This window comes from Pelobates fuscus, chromosome 2 (assembly GCF_036172605.1).
Source record: "Pelobates fuscus isolate aPelFus1 chromosome 2, aPelFus1.pri, whole genome shotgun sequence".
In the NCBI taxonomy this organism is placed as follows: Eukaryota; Metazoa; Chordata; class Amphibia; order Anura; family Pelobatidae; genus Pelobates; species Pelobates fuscus.
The window spans coordinates 62,741,050-62,762,968 of NC_086318.1; the positions used below are offsets into that span (position 1 = coordinate 62,741,050).

At 37.9% G+C, this 21,919-nt stretch overlaps 1 protein-coding gene across 8 annotated transcripts in view; it reads left to right on the forward strand.

Moving 5' to 3' along the window:
• Nucleotides 1–21,919, forward strand: part of MYT1L (myelin transcription factor 1 like) — a 451,096-nt gene that overhangs the window by 142,252 nt on the left and 286,925 nt on the right. For 6 of the 8 annotated variants that reach the window (XM_063442204.1, XM_063442202.1, XM_063442207.1 and 3 more), the window contains exon 2: nucleotides 3,869–4,036. In XM_063442204.1, coding sequence (XP_063298274.1) covers nucleotides 4,029–4,036 — 8 coding nt within the window. In that variant the 5' untranslated portion in view covers nucleotides 3,869–4,028. Of the gene's footprint in view, nucleotides 1–3,868; nucleotides 4,042–21,919 lie in introns of all 8 variants that reach the window. The other 2 variants (XM_063442206.1, XM_063442208.1) reach the window with 1 other exon arrangement.

Sequence of the window (21,919 nt, forward strand, 5' to 3'; positions counted from 1 at the left end):
CCTGACACTATAGTGTTTAACTCACTATTTAGGTGACCGTTCCCCCTCCAATCACATGGGAAAGTTTTTTTTACTCATCTTTCTTCCCATGTTGCGTCAGTCTCCCCACCGGCTGGCCCCACCTCATTGGCTGAGAAAAATCCAATGCTTCATTGGCTGAGAAAAAGCCAATCCAATGCATTCACATGGGAAAGCATTGTGAGACTATTGTGCATGTGCAGCAAAATACATTGTATTAATGCATCTCTATGGGGAATGTTCAGCGCCTCCATTCAGAGCATGGATACGCTGAATGTATTTGCTGTACACTGTGCAGCACTGGACTATGAAGCACCTTTAGTGGCCGTCTGAGTGACTGCCACCAGAGGTGTTCCTAGGCAGCAATGCACACACTGCCTTTTTCTCTGAAAAAGCAGCATTTACAATGCTCAGCCTTTAAGGATAGGCTATAGACACCAGAACCACTACATTTAGCTGTAGTGGTTCTAGTGACTGTAGTGTTGATTTCATATTATATTATTTTTAAATGTTCCTATATGTTACTCTAACCTAACACATGATTATTCCCTAAGCACCCAGGAAAACCGTTTTTTACTGTTTGCATTGTTTTGTTTTGTTGTTCTGCTGGTGTGTTTTTATTACATACATCTGTATTATCCTGAAAAAGTTCATACAACTTTATTATTACATAGGAGCACTCAACCAGAACTAACCAGACCATCAAATGAAGCACCAGCTCCCCCAGTGGTCATAATGTAGTATACTATATAATAACAGATGCACACCAAAAGGTTAATAAAATACAAATCTTTATCAAGTTTACATTTACATAAAATATATAAAAGAAATCTCTTCCAAATTAGCAATGCTAGCGCATCAAAACATATTTACCATATGTATACACTAATTTCACGTATCATGTCACAATTTGAATTCATTGCATAGAAAAAAAATATAGCACAAATAAATGTGAAAAGCAAGTAAACAATAAGTACTGTTGTAACTTTGGTCGGTAAAGTGTTATACCTTCATACAAAAATGCAAGCAGAAGTGAATACCTGACATTTTGTCCTAAGATAGCCTATCTCAGTGGTTAAGACTTAAACAAAACACTATCACATATATAGAAGGTTAAATCGGAAAAACATAATTTATGTGGCTGCCAAGGCATGTGCATTCATAATAATCTAATTCGTGGAAAAAAACTAAAAAACAACACATACTTGATTGTCAAGCTAATAAATGACACACATCCTGAAACTACAAATATGGATCAGGCCCCACTAAATATGCAAAGACCCAATATAGACAAGTTCAATTTTAGACCTGTACCTATAAGTGTCATTAGGAAACACCTAAATAAACTACAAATGAAAAACCAGTCTGGACCTGATCAAATCCCAGCAAATCCCACTACAACTGCCCTCTTAAAAGTTTGCAATGACATCCAAACTAGCATGGAACAAGGAGACCTAACTGGAGCTATTTTCCTACATTTTGGAAAGGCTTTTGACACAGTAGACCACGACATTCTACTGCACAAACTAAAAAAAATCAGTTATTGGTGTGGTGTGGTGTGGTGTTCTCCAAGGTTCCATTCTCGGCCCCCTACTATTCACATTATTTATAAATGATCTGCCTAATGTCCACACATTCTCAAATGTACACATATACGCAGATGACACAGTAATCTATGCAAGCAAATCCGATCTACTGCAGCTCGAGGCTGTGCTCCAAGACCAGTTCACAGTGGTAGACAAGTGAATCACAAAAAAACAAACTCTTCCTAAACACTGACAAAACTGTCACAATGATCTTTGGAACAGTACCTAAATTACACAAATTACAAAAGTCCCATTTATGCATCAAAACAAAATCAAATAGCACGCTGACCGCAGTCCACTCTTTTAAATACCTGAGTATGTTGTTAGACCCCAATCTATTGTTTGGCCTCCACATAGAAAAACTTGCATCTAAACTTTATCCCAAACTAGGTGCCCTGTACAGAAACAAATACTGCCTAAGCCTTACGGTCAAGGAAAAATTGTACAGCAAATTCTGATGCCAATCATTGATTATGGGGATGTAGTATATGCACCTTCACCGCAAACCCACCTTAATAAAATTAATATATTGTATAACTAGTTCTGATGCTTTGTGCTACAATGTAATTACATGACCCACCATTGTGACATGCTAAAAGAACTAAACTGTCTGTTGCTGGAATCCAGGCGCACTTCATCTTTCCAGCCTTGTGTATAAGAGCTTTTCAGGGAAGCTCCCACCCTACCTGAGCAGAATGCTCTCTCCGGCTGTTCCCACCTCCTATAACCTCCAATCCAGTACCCCTGATGTACATGAAAATGGGCACCCCTGATTTGCATGAAAATTTAGTTTCTTAAAGACTGGTTTAGCAAATGAGTCCAGTTGTAATGAAAATATAAGGTAACCAAGAGTGGAAAGGGTTTAGTAAAGTTAATTCTATCATCATAAAAGTAATAATTTCTTCTTATTTTGTAATAGTGGTAATCTGTTCCCACCTTCTATAACCTCCGATCCAGTACCAGCACTTTATTTAGTCTAACTCAATACAAAAATAAAGCGTCTCGATCTTCCTTCTCCTATAGAGCGCCGCAATTATGGAACGACCTCTCGCACACTTTCAAAATGACCCCATGCCTAAAATACTTTAAGAGATCCCCCTCTACATATCTCAAAACAGAATGCACCTGTCATGGTTGATGATATATTTCTTACCTGTTCTATGTTAAATTTTGTATATATTGTGTATTAATATTGTTTTTGTATTTTATTGTACACTATTGTATCAATGCAATGTTTTGTGGACCCAGGACATACTTGAAAACAAGAGAAATCTCAGTATCCTTCCTGGTAAAATATTTTATTAATAAATAAAAAAAATAAAAAAATAACATAACTTTACCAAAACTCCTATTTTTTTCATGACTTAATGCTTAATACGGCCAGATCTTCTTTGGGTTGTACAAGCTGATAGCTGGTCTATAACTGTTATAAAACCCTGTTACACAAGGATTTCTTAAAATACAGTTAAAGGAACAGCGTGAACACAAACCAAAATACAGTTTTACATTTAACAAACCTACTTAAAACCACCTATCTTAGCAAATACATGTATTTATTTGCTAAGAATGTATTTATTTGCTAAGATAGGTGATTTTAAGTGATTTTAACAAGGCTACTTAAAATCACCTATCTTAGCAAATAAATACATTTATTTGCTAAAACAGGTGGTTTTAAGTAGCCTTGTTAAATGTAAAACTGTATTTTGGTTTGTGTGCGCGCTATTGCTTTAACTGTATTTTGTATATGTTTTGTTCTCTACGGCAGCATCACTGCTTAGGGATGCATGTTCTGGGTGTGCCCCCAATTCCCATTTTTACACAAGGATTTCTTGTCTGGTGAGAGGTTACTACAGAAACTGCAAGTTCTATAGGTTTTCAAGAACAGCAAAGGTGAGTATATGGTCCAGGCCATTTAATACTTGGTTATGCATTGGACCCAAAAAACGTTCTCAGTATTTTGCATAATGTAATTTCTAATGTGTTTCCTGTTACAATCTCCCATTATAACATAAGTGTTGGATTATTTTAAATGTACGGTACATATTTTGGTCACCCAACAGTCAATCAAATTTTATGAAACAAGTCAAACCCAAGATGTGAATCATATGGACAGATTTTCTAATATATATTTTCTCTCACTCATTCAGTATGTGGAAATTAAATAACTATCAATTATAACTACGACACGTGTTTAACTGCTGCATTCAGGTTGCGGACATGTATGTTACTTATCTTTGAATATTGTATTTTTTTTCTTTCCTTAGCTGCACTTTCAAACAGTGGTTTTGTGAAGAAATTCGAGAGAGATCAAAAGGACACCAGATTATGGTCTTGAAACATGAGCTGTTAATTTTCACTGCGTGAAATGTATGATGACAGATTTTGGAATGAAAATTTGAGTTATCACCAATCAAGAAACTCTGCATGAACATGTAAGGTAATATACTCTACATAACTATTTTTTAGGTCAGTTGTGGATTTAGTAATACAAATCAGGACTATTGCTGCCTGTTCAGATGCTGTAAAAATATATGGCCAGAGCCTCTAGCAATGAGAAGGCTGCCAGAGTAACATTGGATACGTTGCAGCATCTGGAGTGGTAGAAACTCCTCAACCCGGGTCTAGGAAAATAGAATTACTGAGATTGAAAAGTTTTTTTTCAAACTAATTAAGGGAAATTACCACTGTTTTAATTGCTACAAAGTAATTGTACACCAATCATATACTGATAAAACACGTCAACCAAATATTCAATAATGTGTGGTCTATACGTCAGGAACATGGATTCTCACCAGCATGTGAAATCTCACAAGAATCTGGGACATTTTTGTTTTATTCTTTTCAATAAACAGTTCCTCCATTCATTGACTTCATTGCTCAAGGATGTCACTGCACTCTTATAATCATCTCCTTCTCACTCAATGTCCACACTCACTGATACAGATATGCCACCCAATTCTATCAGGAAAATGAATTAGAGTTAAATGCAGATTTTACTCATCGAAAATTCCAGGCCGTGTTATATATGGTGGCTAGATGTATATTTTAAGTTTAGACAAGATGTACTTGTCTTCCCTTCCTAAGTCCTATACCTGCTTCTTATCCATCCTCCTTACTCATAAGAATCCAGTGAGGGCAATCCAACTGTTCCCTAGCTTTTCTGCTAAAAAAAAACCTAAGGACAGTCAGGGCCACACCTGTACCTACCTGTTACCATAATGAAGAGCTGAGATAAGGATCATCAAGTTTATCCATATGTGGTGCCTAACAGAAGTCTGGTCCTCTTAGTAGGCATGGAGATTGGGACATCTTCTTTTTGTATATTATGAAAACATCCATATAATGAGCTAATCTTGTAAGGTCCCTTTCTCACTATTGGTATACCTCTGGGACACACCTTAATATTACAACCAATTAAATTAATGAGCTCATATTTATATATATATATATATATATATAGAGAGAGAGAGAGAGAGAGAAAGAGAGAGAGAGAGAGAGAGAGAGAGAGAGAGAGAGAGCGAGAGAGAGAAATTCTGTTAAGATGCAGGGTGTGCAAGGACGCACACTCCTACTTTCCCAGTACTTTCCTGCCCTCTCTTCCTGCTTGTCCTCTGACCTCTCTTGTTTCATTATCTCTCTCTCTACATAGTCAATTCAATGTTGAAAATAAATCTGCACACCAGTCAAGCCATAAGACTTGCTTTTCCCACAGAAATCACAGATTTGCAGTGATGTTACTGGAATCCATGTTTAAAATGGAATTAGGGAAAAAATGTATTCTTTGTTGAACTAATTTGAGGCAAAATTGTTATTCTTTGTTGAACTGATAAATATATCACATGACTCTAGTGATGGCACACCAAATCCTTCCTGGTTGTTTACATGTCCCCAACCACCAACAAACCCAGCACTATAGATCAAAGATATTACATATATTAGTTTTTTTATATTTAATGAAATATATCTTTCTGTTTCACACTATGTTGTGGGTATCTTGCCATCTTAGTATAATTCAGGAATCTAGGGATAGTTAGTGAGAACAACTAATATCAACAACAATACGATGATGTAGAAGTTATGGTGCTTGGAGTGTTCTTTTAATAGTAAATCCTAGTGTTAATTAAGTAATTAGGAGACATAATTACATTGTAACTATTCATAAACTTCCCACACTTAAAAAAAAGTCACAGGATAATACATAGAGCATCCATTTTTTATTATTATTATTTAGAATATACAGCGCTATGATACTGGACTATTCCAAATACCATAATATCTGAAAATTCGATATCAATTCTAGATATGATTTCTATAGCTTGACACCACTTAGCACACTGGCATAACAAAATGTGAATAGATTTTCAGGCATTCACCATTATTATTTTTTTTGCAAGAAACCAGATTGATATCAGTCATTTACCCTTCCAGCCATTTTAAATGGTAACGAGGTGTATCTTGTACAGAAGCACAGAAAGCACTGATATGCTTTCCTGACACTGAATCCCATTAATGGACTGTCAGTTATGCATGCACTTAAATTATTTATCATTGGGTTTTTAAAGTCAGTTTCCTTTATTTCAGATATAATATATTTTCCAAATCTCCTATTGTTAAATAATACACGGCATGTCTTTCTTCTACATTAGCTTCATACAGAAATAGAAATTATTTGTAATGATTCACTCTTCACAAGCTTTTACTAATTAAGACCTTATCGATGGACTTCCTAAGCTGTCAAATATCTTTCCATAGATTTCCACTATTTTCAATTTCTCATTTTATTTATAATTTTTGTTGTGCTTCTGATTATATAATGATTTTTTTTTAAATCAATAGAACATTATTATTATTATTATTATTATTATTATTATTCATAAAATATTTTACCAGGAAGGATACATTGAGATTTCTCTCATTTTCAAGTATGTCCTGGGTCCACAAAACATTGCATTGATACATTAGGGTACAATAAAATACAAAAACAATATTAATACAAAATATATACGAAATTTTACATAGAACAGGTAGGAAATATATCATCAACCACGACAGGTGCATTCTGTTTTGAGATATGTAGGGAGGGATCTCTTAAAGTATTTTAGGCATGGGGTCATTTTGAAAGTGTGCGAGAGGTCGTTCCATAATTGGATCCAAGGTTATAGGAGGTGGGAACAGTTTACAACTATTACAAAATAATAAGAAAGGATTCCTTTTATGATGATATAACTAACTTTACTAAACCCTTTCCATTCTTGGTTACCTTATATTTTCATTACAACTGGACTCATTTGCTAAACCAGTCTTTATGAAACAACAAAATTTTCATGTAAATCAGGGGTGCCCAAAAGTTAGATCCCCAGATTTTGAAAACTGCAACTTCCATGATGCTTTGTCATTCTAAAGATATTCTAAAGGCATGCAAAGCACCATGGGAGTTGTAGTACTACAATATCTGGGGATTTGTGCACCCCTGATGTACATACCCCACTGTTCCGAGTTTAGTAAACCTCAATGTGCAAGACTCAACCCCCGTAGCTGTGCAGATATCATTTAGTTGCATGATTTCAATATTTTCAATATTTTTGCACCAGTATGGTAGGCAGTACAATTCTAGAATATCTCACTTTGCATCTAAACACTTGTCTTTTCACTCTTTCATGTATTTGGAAACCCGCCTGAATATTTTTTAAGGGCTAAACTATATATATATAAATATATATAAATATATATTCAAGTACTTATTCTTCTAGTGATTTTTACAAACACCCCACTTTACAGCTGAATGCAAAAGTAACCAATCTATTGTCCTTGCCCAAAATGGTTATAAAAATTACTCTAGTAAATCACTTGCTTATCTCAAGTTGGACTTTTACAAGTCTTCCTTAGGCATATAAAGTCAAAAAATCGTGTTCCAATTACTAACCCAGAGTTCCCAGCGTGACATGCAAATGAGCACAGGCATGATGGTACAGCTACCCTAAAGCAATGGATGATGGTTTCAACACATCTTTTTTTTTTTTTAAACCATAGCATTGGTTGTTATCCAAAAGGACCAGTGACCAGAAACTAGCCAAAGACTACAGTTTAGACTTTGTGAGCATCATCAGTAAAAGCAGTTATTCTTTTCTTGAAGTTAAAATCCCAGCTAGATGCCAAAAAGATTGTGGATAGGCCAAACACAATAAAAACGTCCCATGATGCAATTAGAATAGTTACTTGTGCAACATCTGCATATCTCAAGTTGAGCTTTGAAACATCTTTCTTATGCACAGAAACCTGAGAAGTCATCTTTCCACAACTATCCCATGTACACTGTTTTAAACACATATTTTTTAAACTATAGCATGGGTGGTGATCCAGTAGGATCAGGGACCAGAAAACCAGCCATAGACTGTAGTTTCCATAATGTGGGTCTTATTGGTTCTGGTCTGGAAGTTGTAGTAGTCCGTCTGAGAGTGAATAGCTAGGTGCAAAAATAATTGCAGAGGCTTAATACAAAATTTGCAACAGAAAAACCCAGATAATTTGAGAACACTGATAAAGGACAAAAGCTTAGAGACACCTCAGCAGCATGCCCTTCAGTTAATCCCTGTTGAGGTCTCAAAAATGTTTTTGATCCCACCCATTAGGACAGTCCAGATCCAAAATGCTGACAAGTTTCCTCTGCATAAGAAATACAGCAACCCCTGACCTGATAATTGTTTTGGCTTTCTTTGGGCGTCATCCATGAGATGTAGGTGATACCTCTCTAGGCACAGTGAGCAATTAGAAAAATGACTGTTGACCATCACCAGCTTCTCAAATCTGTTGGAAGAATGTATTGCTAAACCAATATGCCACTATTTAAAGCAGTGAATTTGTATTGATTCTCTACCTTTATCTTGCTTTATCAAAAATGTTTTAGCAACTATTGAAAATTTGAAGTAATCTAAAGATTATAATTTTATAATTCTAAAGAAATCACTAAAAAATTCAACAGTAAATGGAACAAACCTTAATCTGAATGGAAGTTACTTAATCTGAATGGAGTTCATATATTGTGGAGCACTAAATATAAAAAAGAAAAAAAATCTAGATTTAATTGGTGATTTACTACATATCATATCTATTACTAGTATTAACTACTTGCTCGTTTTACTTACTGGACACATATTTTTGTCTTCTAGGTTACAATGTACATGCATAAGCCTCATCATATCATTCTAATCAATATATTCTTCTTTAGCAGAAATCTTAAGATGTAAAAATGAAACGATTGCTAATTTTTGTATAATGTTAAGTGATCTATGATATATTTTAAACTTCAGTTAAATTCCATCAAATATGGATAAAAAAGCATTTAAACATAAAACTGCGGATTTCATCAAAAAGAACACACGTATTAATGTAGGAATTTAGTTTATATGGTGCAGCATTTTATGGATTGTTTCTCAATCTCAGTAATAGAATTGAACAGTAATTAATATGAAATAGAATGTTATTACATACAGTGATAAAAGTATAATTAAAAATAATTTTCAATGTCTCGCTATTAAAATAGGAATTCTACACATCATAGATACTACAGCCCACAGTAGTGGTTAAAGGAACACTGTTGCCACTATAACCATTTCATTTATTTGAATTGCTTCTAGTGCCTGGATTCTCATGTCACTGTCCCTCCATTCAGTGTTAATATGTTTTAGAGCAAGTTAACACTAAAAAAGTGTCCCTGGCCACCCACAGTCTGGCCCCTTCTTGAGGGGTGGCTAAGGCTAAGGCAAAGATCACACACTTCCTTGTAGTCATACCTATATATACCATCATTTAGAACTCTAATAGGTTAAAAGCAGTCAGCTGACACACTCAGCTAATCTGGAGCATTAAATATGTCATAATTTCAATAACATAGTATGGCCCTAAATGCCAATAATGTTGATTCTCTTTTTTATTTTTTATTTTTGTCTTGTCTGTTTTGTTAAGTCTGTAGATGTAAGATTGTATATCTTTGAAAAAAAATAAAAAAAAATGTATAAATAATAAATAAATAAAATTTGACAAAAAAACAGTTTAATGCTGAATGAAATGACAGTACCAGGGGATTCCAGACATAGTATAACTAGTATAACCACTTCGGGGAGGGGGCATCCGATGGGCAATGCTGAACACAAGCCCAGTCAGGTGCCGCGGCTCTTTAACATCATGACCGGGCCCCTGTAATATTGGCAGAGTTGGGAGGAAGTGACATCTGGTCACTTCCTCTCAGCTGCATAAGAAAGCTGTGCCTGAGGGAGGATGAAGCAGGATGCAGTTGTGGCACAGGAGGCATGGGGAGGAGAAGCAGCAGTAAGCTGCTGGAGACACTACACTCACTTCCAGCAGCAGCAGGACCTCAGGCAAGGTGTCTATCTGCATCAGATATAAACATTGGATGTGTGTAAGTGTCTATGTATGTCAGATTGTATGTGTTAATGTGTATGTATATGTCAGTGTGTGTGTTTTTGTATCTGTGTGCCAGTGTGTGTATCTGTGTAAGGGTTTATATCTGTATGTCAGGGTGTGTATATGTCACTGTGTGTGTGTTTGTATCTGTGTGTCAGGGTGTGTTTGAATCTGTGTGTCAGGGTGGTTATCTGTGTATCCAGGTTTGTATATGTCACTGTGTGTTTGAATATGTGTGGCAGGATGTGTACATGTCAGCATGTGTATGTGTTTGTATATATGAGTGTTAGGGAGTGTATCTGTGTGTCAGGGTGCGTGCATGAGTTACTGTGTGTATTTCTGTGTCAGTGTGTGTACGTGTTGTGTGTATATTAACCTGCATGTGTCAGTGTGTTTGTAGCAGGCCTGGACTGGCCATCGCGCAAACCGGGCAAATGCCGGTGGGCCGCGATGGCCACGGGCCGAGGCCGGGGAGATCCAGCTGGTCTATACAGGGCCGGCGCTATCCGAGCGCGGGCCCCGCTGTGTTCCATGAAGAGATCAAGGATCTCCCTCACTGGCCCACATGCTGTCAAATGCGGCCGCCGGCGGGGGAGAGGGAAGGAGACAGCCAGCCTGGAGAGAGGACCTGGCGGATGTCTAACTTGCAGCTCCGCCGGGTTTCTCTCGCGAGATCCGGACCGTTGCCATGGCGACCAGCTGGGTCTCGTGGAGTGAACTCTAGCCCCAAAGGGCTAGAGTTCACTTACCACGAGGACCACCAGGGATGGATGTCAGCAGCAGCAGGGGGTATAATGTCTGTTGTTTTTTTGTTTTTGTTTTTTTATTATAAAAAAACACATCAATATTGGAATTTACCTGCCTCCCCCAACACATTAGTAATACTAATGATTTAACTACTGGAGGGGTTAAAATATATGATTATTATTATCATTGCATGAGGGTGATGTGTGTTAGGGTATTATTTAGGGTACATCACCATCATACAGCACCCTAACACACACCACCCTCATACAGCATCCTAACACACATCACCCTCATTCAGCATCCTAACACACATCACCCTCATACATCACCTTAACACACACCATCCTCATACAGCATCCTAACACACATCACCCTCATACATCACCTTAACACACATCACCCTCATACAGCACCCCACACACACATACACACACTGCACACCTAACACACACAGCAGCCCCCAAACACGCTGCACCACTCACACACACACACACAATACTACACAACAAACATATATGTATAACATATATGTATATATACTACAGAACCCCTCACACACATACTGCACCCCTAAACACATTAAATTCCAGACAAACACTAGATACCTACCCAACTCTGTATATCTACAGATATGCACACACTAGATCTCTATATACACTCTGAATCCTCTATATACACACACACACACACTAGATCTCTATATACACTCTGAATCCTCTATACACGCACACAAACACTCACTAGATCTCCTATACACACTCCTGAGTCCTTCAAACACACACTAGATCCCCTACACACAGACGCTGCACCACCTACACACTCTGGATCCCCCATGCACACACTAGATTCCATTTAAGAAAACACATAGTGTCTCCAGAAATGGGATACAGTGAGTATCCCAATTGTGGAAACCCCTGAGACAATTTTCAAGCAAACAGTGCAAGCATGTTATTAAATTAACTTGCACTGTGCAGAACAAATACAGGGCCATTTACTCATGCCCTGGAAGAGCATTGAACCATCACTTTGAGATGGGGTGTGCTTGTCATTGGGGATGACAAAACACACCCTATCTGGCCCGCGCCCCCTTTTCAGTGGGCCGCTGTGAACAAAAAATGCCCGGGCTGAATTTTTTTCCCAGTCCGGCCCTGGTTTGTAGTGTGTATTTGTGTGCAAATGTGTATGTATATCTGTGTAAATATGTATGTATGTGGCAGTGTATGTGCGCATGTGCACACATCCAAGCACTTAAACACCAACACAACATAAAAACACACTCTTGCAATCTAACACAAACACCCCTTCACTCCAACACCAATACTACATAAAAATATACATTTAAAAGCCACCATTATGTCCAAACACAACCCTCCAATCAAACACAAACATTACATACAAACAACCCTTTATTCAAACATCAACAATACACACAAAAGCACACCTGCGTTTAAAAGCCAACCCTACATACAAACACACAGCTGCTTTCAAGCACTATACACAAGTACATCACTGCATTCCAATGGCAACAGTACATACAAATACACCATTACATACAAACATATGCTTTCATTCAAACACACAAACACTGTTCATAAATACAACCCTGCAAGGATTGCCAAATGATAGATCCCTAGCTGGCATAGCATCTTTGGAGTTGTAAGGTACATGGGGATCTACCCTTTGGCTACTCCTACACTAGAGGAGGGGCAAATAAAACGTTCTTGCACTAGGGCCCTCCCTTCATTAGTTCCGCCACTGTCCTGTGACCAGTTTAAAAATATGAAGCAGAAACAGTGCCTACAATGTCCCTGTAAGGTTTGGATTCAGATGGCATTCATTGTCTGAATATCTGATGAAACAGTGAGTCAATGAATGCAGTCCAAATTTGAATTGAAACTTAAATTAATATTGCTAAATTGACAATTTCAATGCATAAGTGGAACTTCCATATTTCCATATTACTAATATGGACAGTAAGAGGCAGGGCTGCGTCACTCACAGAACTCGCTGTTTGTGTCAAACTGCTCAAAGCAGTTTAGCACGGAACTAAGGGTAGGCTCTTGAAGCATGCTGGCATCATAACTACTACTGCAGGCTATAGTAGTTCTGGTGGATAGAGTTCCTCTTTCACAGTTTATTATTAATCATACCCATATAACTAGTAAACAACTGTATATCCCTCTTTATTTACTACATATAACATTTAGATTTTCTATTCCTTTTAAGTCTTCCATTTCCCTTGCTAATTCTAAGGCCAGGCAAGACAAATTCAAACCCATGAATGTTGATGGACTCTAACTAGTTGTGCATCACAAATATATGTTTCAACCAAACCACTTTGTCCAAAAAAATAAATTTGCAGGATAGATGAATTTCGGCCATATGGAGATTCAGCGCGTTGAATTTTGTTAATGAAAAAATATTGGGGAAAATTAATACGAAAATCCAGAAGCGTGCAAAAATGGGTCAATTAATGTAATGCAAAATATATAAATAATGTAAAAGTATGTATATATTTCACAGTACACTGAAAGTATGTGAAGGAGGTGAAAGTATGTGAAGGTGGTGAAAGGTTCCCACATTTTGGTACACATATCAAGTGAGAAAACTAACCAATACGCAAAAAGAGGAGGAGCACTAAAAATCATATAGTCTATCTATTTTTTACTGTTACTCCTTATTTTCCATCTGTAGGTCACTTTTGACGTATCTTGATCGAAATAAAATCTACATTTAGTGGCTATCCCATAGCCATTAATCATCTTTTATCCCATAAATCATCTCTTTTAATTCTGTATCACAAATCAAAATGAACATGCTCATCCATTGCGTGATTCGTTTAGAGTTTGTGAATTCGTACAATCACTTAATCAGCCCAAATTCAAATGAGGTGCAGTTTGTAACAAAATAAATCTTCAAGTTTTACAATCAGAAATTAATATTAAAATGATCAGCTACGCTTTACGTATAACAGCCTTTTTCTCATCATTCGATATATTTTATAGGCTTCCACTTATTCATTAAAAAAGCATAGCATGCCAGTTTTTACATTGTACAGAGCTTTAAATAGGACAGTATTTTGCATTAACCTACATTTTTCTCAGCAACAATGAAACACCAGACTGTGTAGTTTGACTAATCACTTTTTATTTTCATAAACCTTTTAACTCCTTACCTCCCATAAAATCCTCTATTCTCTCACAGAGCTCAGTCTTGTTCCTCTGCATCTCTGCAGAAGTATCACAAATGATTGACGACGCTCTTTTCCCCCAAAGTAAAGGAAGTCTATATGATTAAACTTTATTAAAACTGTATTCAGAATCCTCCATCTCTCCAATGACACCACTACTATATTAAAATATTTTAAGTTGGAGGACTCTGAATACAGTGTGAGTCATACCGGAATTATTTGTGATCTGCCATAGCAACTTTCAAAGTTCCGTACAATAAAAACAGTGGACGGAACTGTACTTACTGTATGTGGACATTCTATCCTCATATATGCATTTCTTTTACAATAAGTGATAAAAGGCCACCAGATATTTATCATTAACCATCTATTATATTCATACTAACTGTATGCGGCAAAATTGTATTTTTGCTTTTCTGCTTGTATACTAATATGCCAGATCCTGTCTGAAATATTCCAAGATAAGGGATAACATATAATCATTAAAATGATTTATCCTCACAATATGTATTTATCTCTGTGCAGCAATCTATATAAAACTTGGCTGCTTTGCATTTGACATTTCCAGTAAATGTTGTGCTAATAGTTGGAATTGAAAATATTTAAAAGCTTAAATTTTTACACTAAAGTGCTCCTATTTTCATAATCTTTAGTAGAAGTAATTTATTTCTATCAATAGGTTTGACTGTCTGTTCATGCACTTGTCTGTCTGTCTATCTAGCTGGCGTGAGAGCGTTATAGTTGAGGACTGGTGTCAATAGTTCTCATAGGAAGCTTTTTTGATCAGTGGAAAACAACATAATACAGATTAAGGGAACAGCACACACTCAAAAAAAAACAAAACACAAAAATACAGTTTTAAATTAAACAAGGCTACTTAAAATCACCTACTGTAGCAAACAGCTATGGGGATTTAGTTAAACCATGTGGCCATGCAGTAGTAAGCCCAGAACTTTGTCAAAGCACCCCAACATTAGCAGTTACTGCATTGATTTTAGAATGAAAGATAAACACACTAACTGCAATGCTTAATGCTTAACCCCTTAAATCCGGAGGGTGTACTATTACGCCCTGCAGGAGCCGTCTCTAAACGCCGGCGGGCGTAATAGTACGCCCTCGCTATAATGGCCGCTCACGTGGCCGGCGCTAATCGCCTGCTGCAGATCGTGGTCGGGGGGATTCCTGGCCCCCCAGGCAACCCCCCCTGTGGCCGGTGACCGCGATCTGCAGTCTCTGATCGCAGTGACAGGCTGTCACTGCGATCAGTATTTTCCTTGTATCAGCCCTGTGCAGATCGCGGTCGGGGGTCATACCTGGCCCCCCAGGCAGTCCCCTTGGGGTCAGTGACCGCGATCTGCACTGTCTGAGATCGCAGTGACAAGCTAATGGCTGACACATGTAACAGGCGTAATCATCCCCCTGCAGATTGGTAGGGGGTAGTCCTTGTACCACCCAGGCACTCCCCCCTGTGGTCAATTACCCAATCTGCAGGAGGTGATCACAGTGACAGGCAGTCACTGTGATCACTGATCCTATGTGTCAGCCAGTGATGTGAATTAACTGGCTGACACTGTCTCTGCCCCCTCTCCTGTAATAAAAATAAAATATTAGTTAAAAACAAAAATTAAAAAAAATTACAGTTACAAATAAAATATACTTAGATCATATATAGTATATATATACATTTACACATACACGAAGTGTATTTAAATATTAATATATATAATTATATATATATATATATATATATATATATATTAATATCAAAGTAATTTTACATATATATTTATATAATAATTTAACATAATTAGGTCCTTTTATTAATTACAATTTGCAGGACCTGCATGACAACCCAGACCGAAAGTATAGGGAATTACATTTTCTAGCACTATATTTAACCCTATAACTTTCCATGACACCATAAAACCTGTACATGGGGGGTACATGGGGGGTACTGTTTTACTCGGGAGACATCGCTGAACACAAATATTTGTGTTTCAAAACCGTAAAATGTATTACAACTATGATATAGTCAGTAAAAGTGAAGTTTTATGCATTTTTCACACATAAACGGCACTTACACTGACAATCTTATTGCTCAAATACTTTTTACTGTTTTGAAACACAAATATTTGTGTTCAGCAAAGTCACCTGAGTATAACAGTACCCCTCATGTACAGGTTTTATGGTGTTTTCAAAAGTTACAGAGTCAAATATAAGGCTTGTTTTTCATTTTTTTCACATTGAAATTCGCCAGATTGGTTATGTTACCTTTGAGACCGTATGATAGCCCAGGAATAAGAATTACCCCCATGATGGCATACCATTTGCAAAAGTAGACAACCCAAGGTATTGCAAATGGGGTATGTTCAGTCTTTTTTAGTAGCCACTTAGTCACAAACACTGGCCAAAATTGGCATTCAAATTAGTTATTTGCATTTTTCACACACAAACAAATATTAACGTTAACTTTGGCTAGTGTTTGTGACCAAGTGGCTACTAAAAAAGACTGGATATACCCCATTTGCAATACCTTGGGTTGTCTACTATTGCAAATGGTATGCCATCATGGGGGTAATTCTCATTCCTGGGCTACCATACAATCTCAAAGGCAACGTAATCAATCTAGCGAATTTCAATGTGAAAAAACTGAAAAGTGTAACATGCTATATTTGACCCTGTAACTTTCCAAAACACTATAAAACCTATATATAGGGGTTACTGTTTTACACGTGAGACATCGCTGAATACAAATATGTGTATTTTATTGCAGTATAAGCAAACAGTATTATGATAGTCACAGTTAGAATTTCACGTAGAACTAAAACATTTTAAAAAATTCTTATTTTTTCCTATTTTTCAATATTTTATTCATATTAAATTGGGTTTTATACCTAAATATTTGATGTTAAATGAAAGCCCTGTTTCCCCTGAATAAAATGATATATAATAAGGGAGGGGTGCATTTAATATGAAAGAGTTGAATTACGTTTGGACAGACATATAGCGCAAATAACAGGTTTTGTTTACATTTGGTTCTGTTCACAACTTGTACATTTGGCTGCTGTCTTAAACTGCTTCCAGAGACTCTTCTCAAAATTATGCTTTTTTGTGGTCATCTCTAAAGGAGCAGCTGGAGGGGAAAGTCACTCAACCCAAAAGGAATTTTGTCTGGCTTCCAAATACACTGGACAAAATTATAAACACAACTCTTGTTTTTGCGCCCATTTTTCATGAGCTGAACTCAAAGATCTCATACTTTTTCTATGTACACAAAAGGCCTATTTCTCTCAAATATTGTTCACAAATCTGTCTGAATCTGTGTTAGTGAACACTTTTCCTTTGCCAAGATAATCCATCCTTTTTTGTGGCCAGCCTAAGGCACACCTGTGCAATAATTAATGCTGTCTAATCGGCATCTTGATATGCCACACATGTGTGGTGGATGGATTATCTTGTCAAAGGAGAATTGCTCACTAACACAGATTTAGACAGATTTGTTAACAATAATTGAGAGAAATATGCCTTTTGTGTACATAGAAAAAAGTCTTAGATCTTTGAGTTCAGCTCATGAAAAATGGGGGCATAAACAAAAGTGTTGCATTTATAATTTTGTCCAGTGTATATATATAAATTTCACTCTTTTTTGTTGTTGAAAAAGCATGGCATACATGTAGATTGTCATAGACGAAAGAACAGAGAATAATAGTAACAAGGGCAATAACCCCTTTGATGCAGATGATGACTCTATGTTGTAATCCACAATGGCTCTTAAATGTGGAAGGTGACACATTGTGGTCTTCTGCATTTCTACATCTACATTACAATGAGGAGGGGTCAAATCAGTTTGAACGAGCAGAGCTAAAGTCTCAAATTCTCCTACAATGTAGATAATTGCCACCAAATTGGCATGAACGTATCACAATTTAAAAATATATATTTTTACATAAAATGGAAAGAATGGAGCTCCTACATTGCCATTACAAATGATGGATCTTCTACGCTACTGGGAGGCAGAAGATCACCATTACAAATGGCAATCGCTTACTTCACTGTCCATCACTACAATATTTTATAATGTATACAGGTGTTGGCAGGCATGAGGCCAACTGTTGGAGATATGAAAATTAGTATTTGCATGGCATCTTCTCTCATTGATTTGTGGGACCAGTATCAGTTAATGCTCTCAAATATGGGGCCACCAGTTTACCTCAAAATTTTTATTGATATCATCTGGCATTTGAGAAAGCAATTTGTGAATCTTTTAATAGAACCCGCTAACCATTCCATGAGTAGGCTGTGGATAAAAACACACGGAATATCAAAGTAGCCTTTTATAAGTACCATTCTATGGATACAGTCAGCTCAGTTTTTTTTGGTGATGGCAGACACAAGTGGATTTTTGCAAAAAGTACTAATTACAATTTGCATTATATTGTTTGAAATATTTTACTTTCAAATCTATATAGCAATTTGTCATGGTTTAATCTTTGTCCGTTTTATAAGCAGATGATAACACATTCTCATTTGTATGTCTCCATGTGATATTTCTGTTGTACTGAAAACAATGAAAGGTGTGGATTACCCCTCCAACACTTTGTCTATCATGTAAATAGGAATCAATCATTTCCAGATCAACCCTCTCGATCCAGAGGTAGGCGGTGCAGCTGAAGCAGCTTCCACAATTGTCTCAGTGGGAAAAGGCAATATTGTCTGAATACAAAATGCCAATCAGTTCTCTCTTTAAATGAAAGACTGCAGATATTTAACTTATGCAGTGCCAGATGAGTCTAAAATGCTGCATAGTTCACCATAGCAGAACATTTTGCTTTGTGTGACTTTTCTTTGGAATCTCTGAATGTCTCTCTGCTGACTTGTAATATATTTCTTAAATGCCATTACATTTTATTTGGCTACAGCATTTCCATATACTTTCTACTTTATCTTCATTATTAAATTGGTATATTGGTGAACTTATTCCAAAACAATGTAATGCGAATTTGCATCCCGTCTTCAATTTGAAGATTATATTTGCTTTAGTGTACTAATAATCTTAATTTTAGCAATGACAGGAGGCGAATATTTGCATATCTTTCTTTACTGAAAACTCCAGCAGCATAGAAACATAACAACCAATCAGAAAAAAGTTATGATGCCCATAAAAGGCCCTGTCTATGACATCACTTCCTCTTTGAAGCGAAACAACAAATAACAACTATAATACATAATCATATTAAACGCCAACAGTTCAATAACATAATAGAATATCCAACTCCAGTAGTTCCGTAATGTAGAGGTATGGAAGGTGAATCTTTGTCTTGTTGAGAAGACGTTCACACTGCAAGAAAAGAAAAAGGTGAAAGGTCTCTGGCGTGATAATTTGTCCGCATACAATAAACATTATGAATCTGACATAACAATGGATGCCTGAATGGGTAATAAATCAATATATTAATTCTAAATTAATGTTATTTAATAAATATATACACAACATATTCCAAGGTACATGTCTAATTATTCATCCTATACAATCCTCTCAAGATACATGTCTAAGTATTAAACATACAACCATATATCATAGGTGTCTTCCTGAACATAAAAGACGTATTCTGTTCAACTTGAGTAAGACATGGGAGGGATCCTACAGGGCAGGAAATATTCGCCTCCTGTCATTACTAAAATTAGGATTATTAGTACACTAAAGCTAATATAATCTTCAATTTTACCACATGACAGGAGACTTCATATTTGCATTTTTAAAGCTTTGAATTGACTAATGTGAAGGAAGCATGAGATGTTTGCCGAAAGTAAAACATCCTAAATGTACTCTTTCGCGTCCAATCCGCACAGCGCATAATGTCGGTTAGGGAGGCACCTGCCGTTAAGGCTTGGAAGGCTGCCGCCCCTCTGACCGAGTGCGCTCCGAAGCAAGGTTCAATGCCCGCTAACGATAATAGCCCGCGGACCCATCTAGCCAGTGTTGTCATAGACACCGGTCCGTGAGGTCTTACATAAGAAATCAGGAGTTGACCCGTCGAATTAGTTCGAAGGGGAGCTGTGATTTCTGTATACCTCATTAGTGTCCTGACAACACATAGTTTGGGGTCTGACCCAAATTACGGGTATGACACTAAAGATGAATCTGACTTAGTTCGTCTCGATATGGAAATATGGAAAAGGTAAATCCTTTCGGTGTGAGAGAGAAACCGTCCACATCGAACGCTCTGCCACCCGTCGAAATAAGACGAGGCATAACCAGAAGGCCAGTTTGGCTGAGAGTTGTTTCAGCGACAGGTAGGGGTTGTCTAGCCATTCCCTGAGGAATTTCAGCACCACATCCACCTGCCAGAGGCGTGAATATTTGGGTGCTGGGGGTCTCATAAATTTGGCACCACGCAGTAGCCGACAAACCAGTGGATCTTGACCTACTGGTCTGCCTTGTACCGGAACGTGTGCTGCCGATATGGCAGATCTGATCACATTGAGGGATCGATATGATCGCCCCAGCGAGAACAGATGAGATAGGTAGTTAAGGATCAGTGAGACAGGGGTAGTAAAGGGATCGGAATCCCTTTCCACACACCAATCACTCCAGGTCAACCAGGCGTAAATATAGCATTTCCTGGTGCCGGGAGCCCATGAGTCCCATAGGAGGTCTTTAGTTGATTGTGATAGGCCGTGGACTGACCAGGATCCCCTGAAATCGTCCAGGCCACTAGCACCAGTTGTCCTTCCAGGGCAAGGGAATGGGCTTCCCCTCGAGGTCCCGTCAGAAGTAGAGGGAAGGCAGGGAGTAGTAGGGGGTTTTCGTGAGACATCTCCAGGAGATCTGGGAACCACGGTTGTCTCTGCCAGAGGGGTGTTATGAGCAGGAGCGATATCTTGTGGGTGCGTGTGTATCGAAGCACCCTTGCTATCGTGGAGAACGGCTGGGCCACGTTTGCAGGGATTCATCCACCGCTTCGCAGTTCGGATCCGGAGGAAGAGCCAAAGATCGCTTTGCCAATCCAAGCTTGTATGTGAAGTAACCACCATCGAAATTCCGTCCTCACTTCTGCTGACAGTGGGATCCAGTGGTCGTATGAGTGACCGGTGCATAGGTATCTCGCCTTCAGTCATTGCATGGCCCTGTAGTGTAGTGGGCCCGGGAATATCGCTTGTATGGAGGAGGAGAGGAGTCCCACAATCCGGGCGAGTATCCTGAGAGGAATTGTATCCAACCTTAGAGTGCGTCTGACATCTTTCCTTATAGAGGTGATCTTTGCAGTAGACAGACGCAGAACGCAGTTCTCCAAGTCGATGTTGAAACCGAGGAACTGGCCCGACTCGGAGGGAGAAGCGATCTTTGTCTGTGTACTACAAAACCCATGGATTCCAGAAATTGAATGACAAATTTTGTCTGCAATCGTAGCCTGGATTCGCAAAGGATCAGCAAGTCTTCCAGGTATATGAGGCATCGCACACTTAAATTTTCGGGTGCGTGCCCTCACTGGTTTCAGTAGCTTTGTGAGCACCACGAAGTCGTAAACTGCCATGTTTGTCCTCTCCACTGGAATCGGAGGAAACGTCGGCAGTCTAGGGCAACGGATACTGACAAGCATGCGTCCTTGAGGTCCAGATGTGTAAAGCAGTCGTTATCGCTTAGGAGGTCTTGTAGAAGATGAATTTCCTCCATCTTGAAGTGTTTGTATACCACGTAGGAGTTCAATTGATGTAGTCTCCTGGCTTCTTCTTGACCACGAAAATATTGCTGAGGAAGCCTTTCCCTCCGGTGCATATTGAATTGCGCCCTTCTTGAAGAGGGTGCGGATTTCCTTGTCCACGTGGCGTTCCTGTGCCGCCAGCATGCATATTGGAGGTGAAGGGGCTGTGATAAAAAACTCTATGACGTAGCCTTGTACTGTCTGGAGAACCCAGGCGTCTTTGGTAATTGTCTCCCAATTCTGTAAAACAAAGA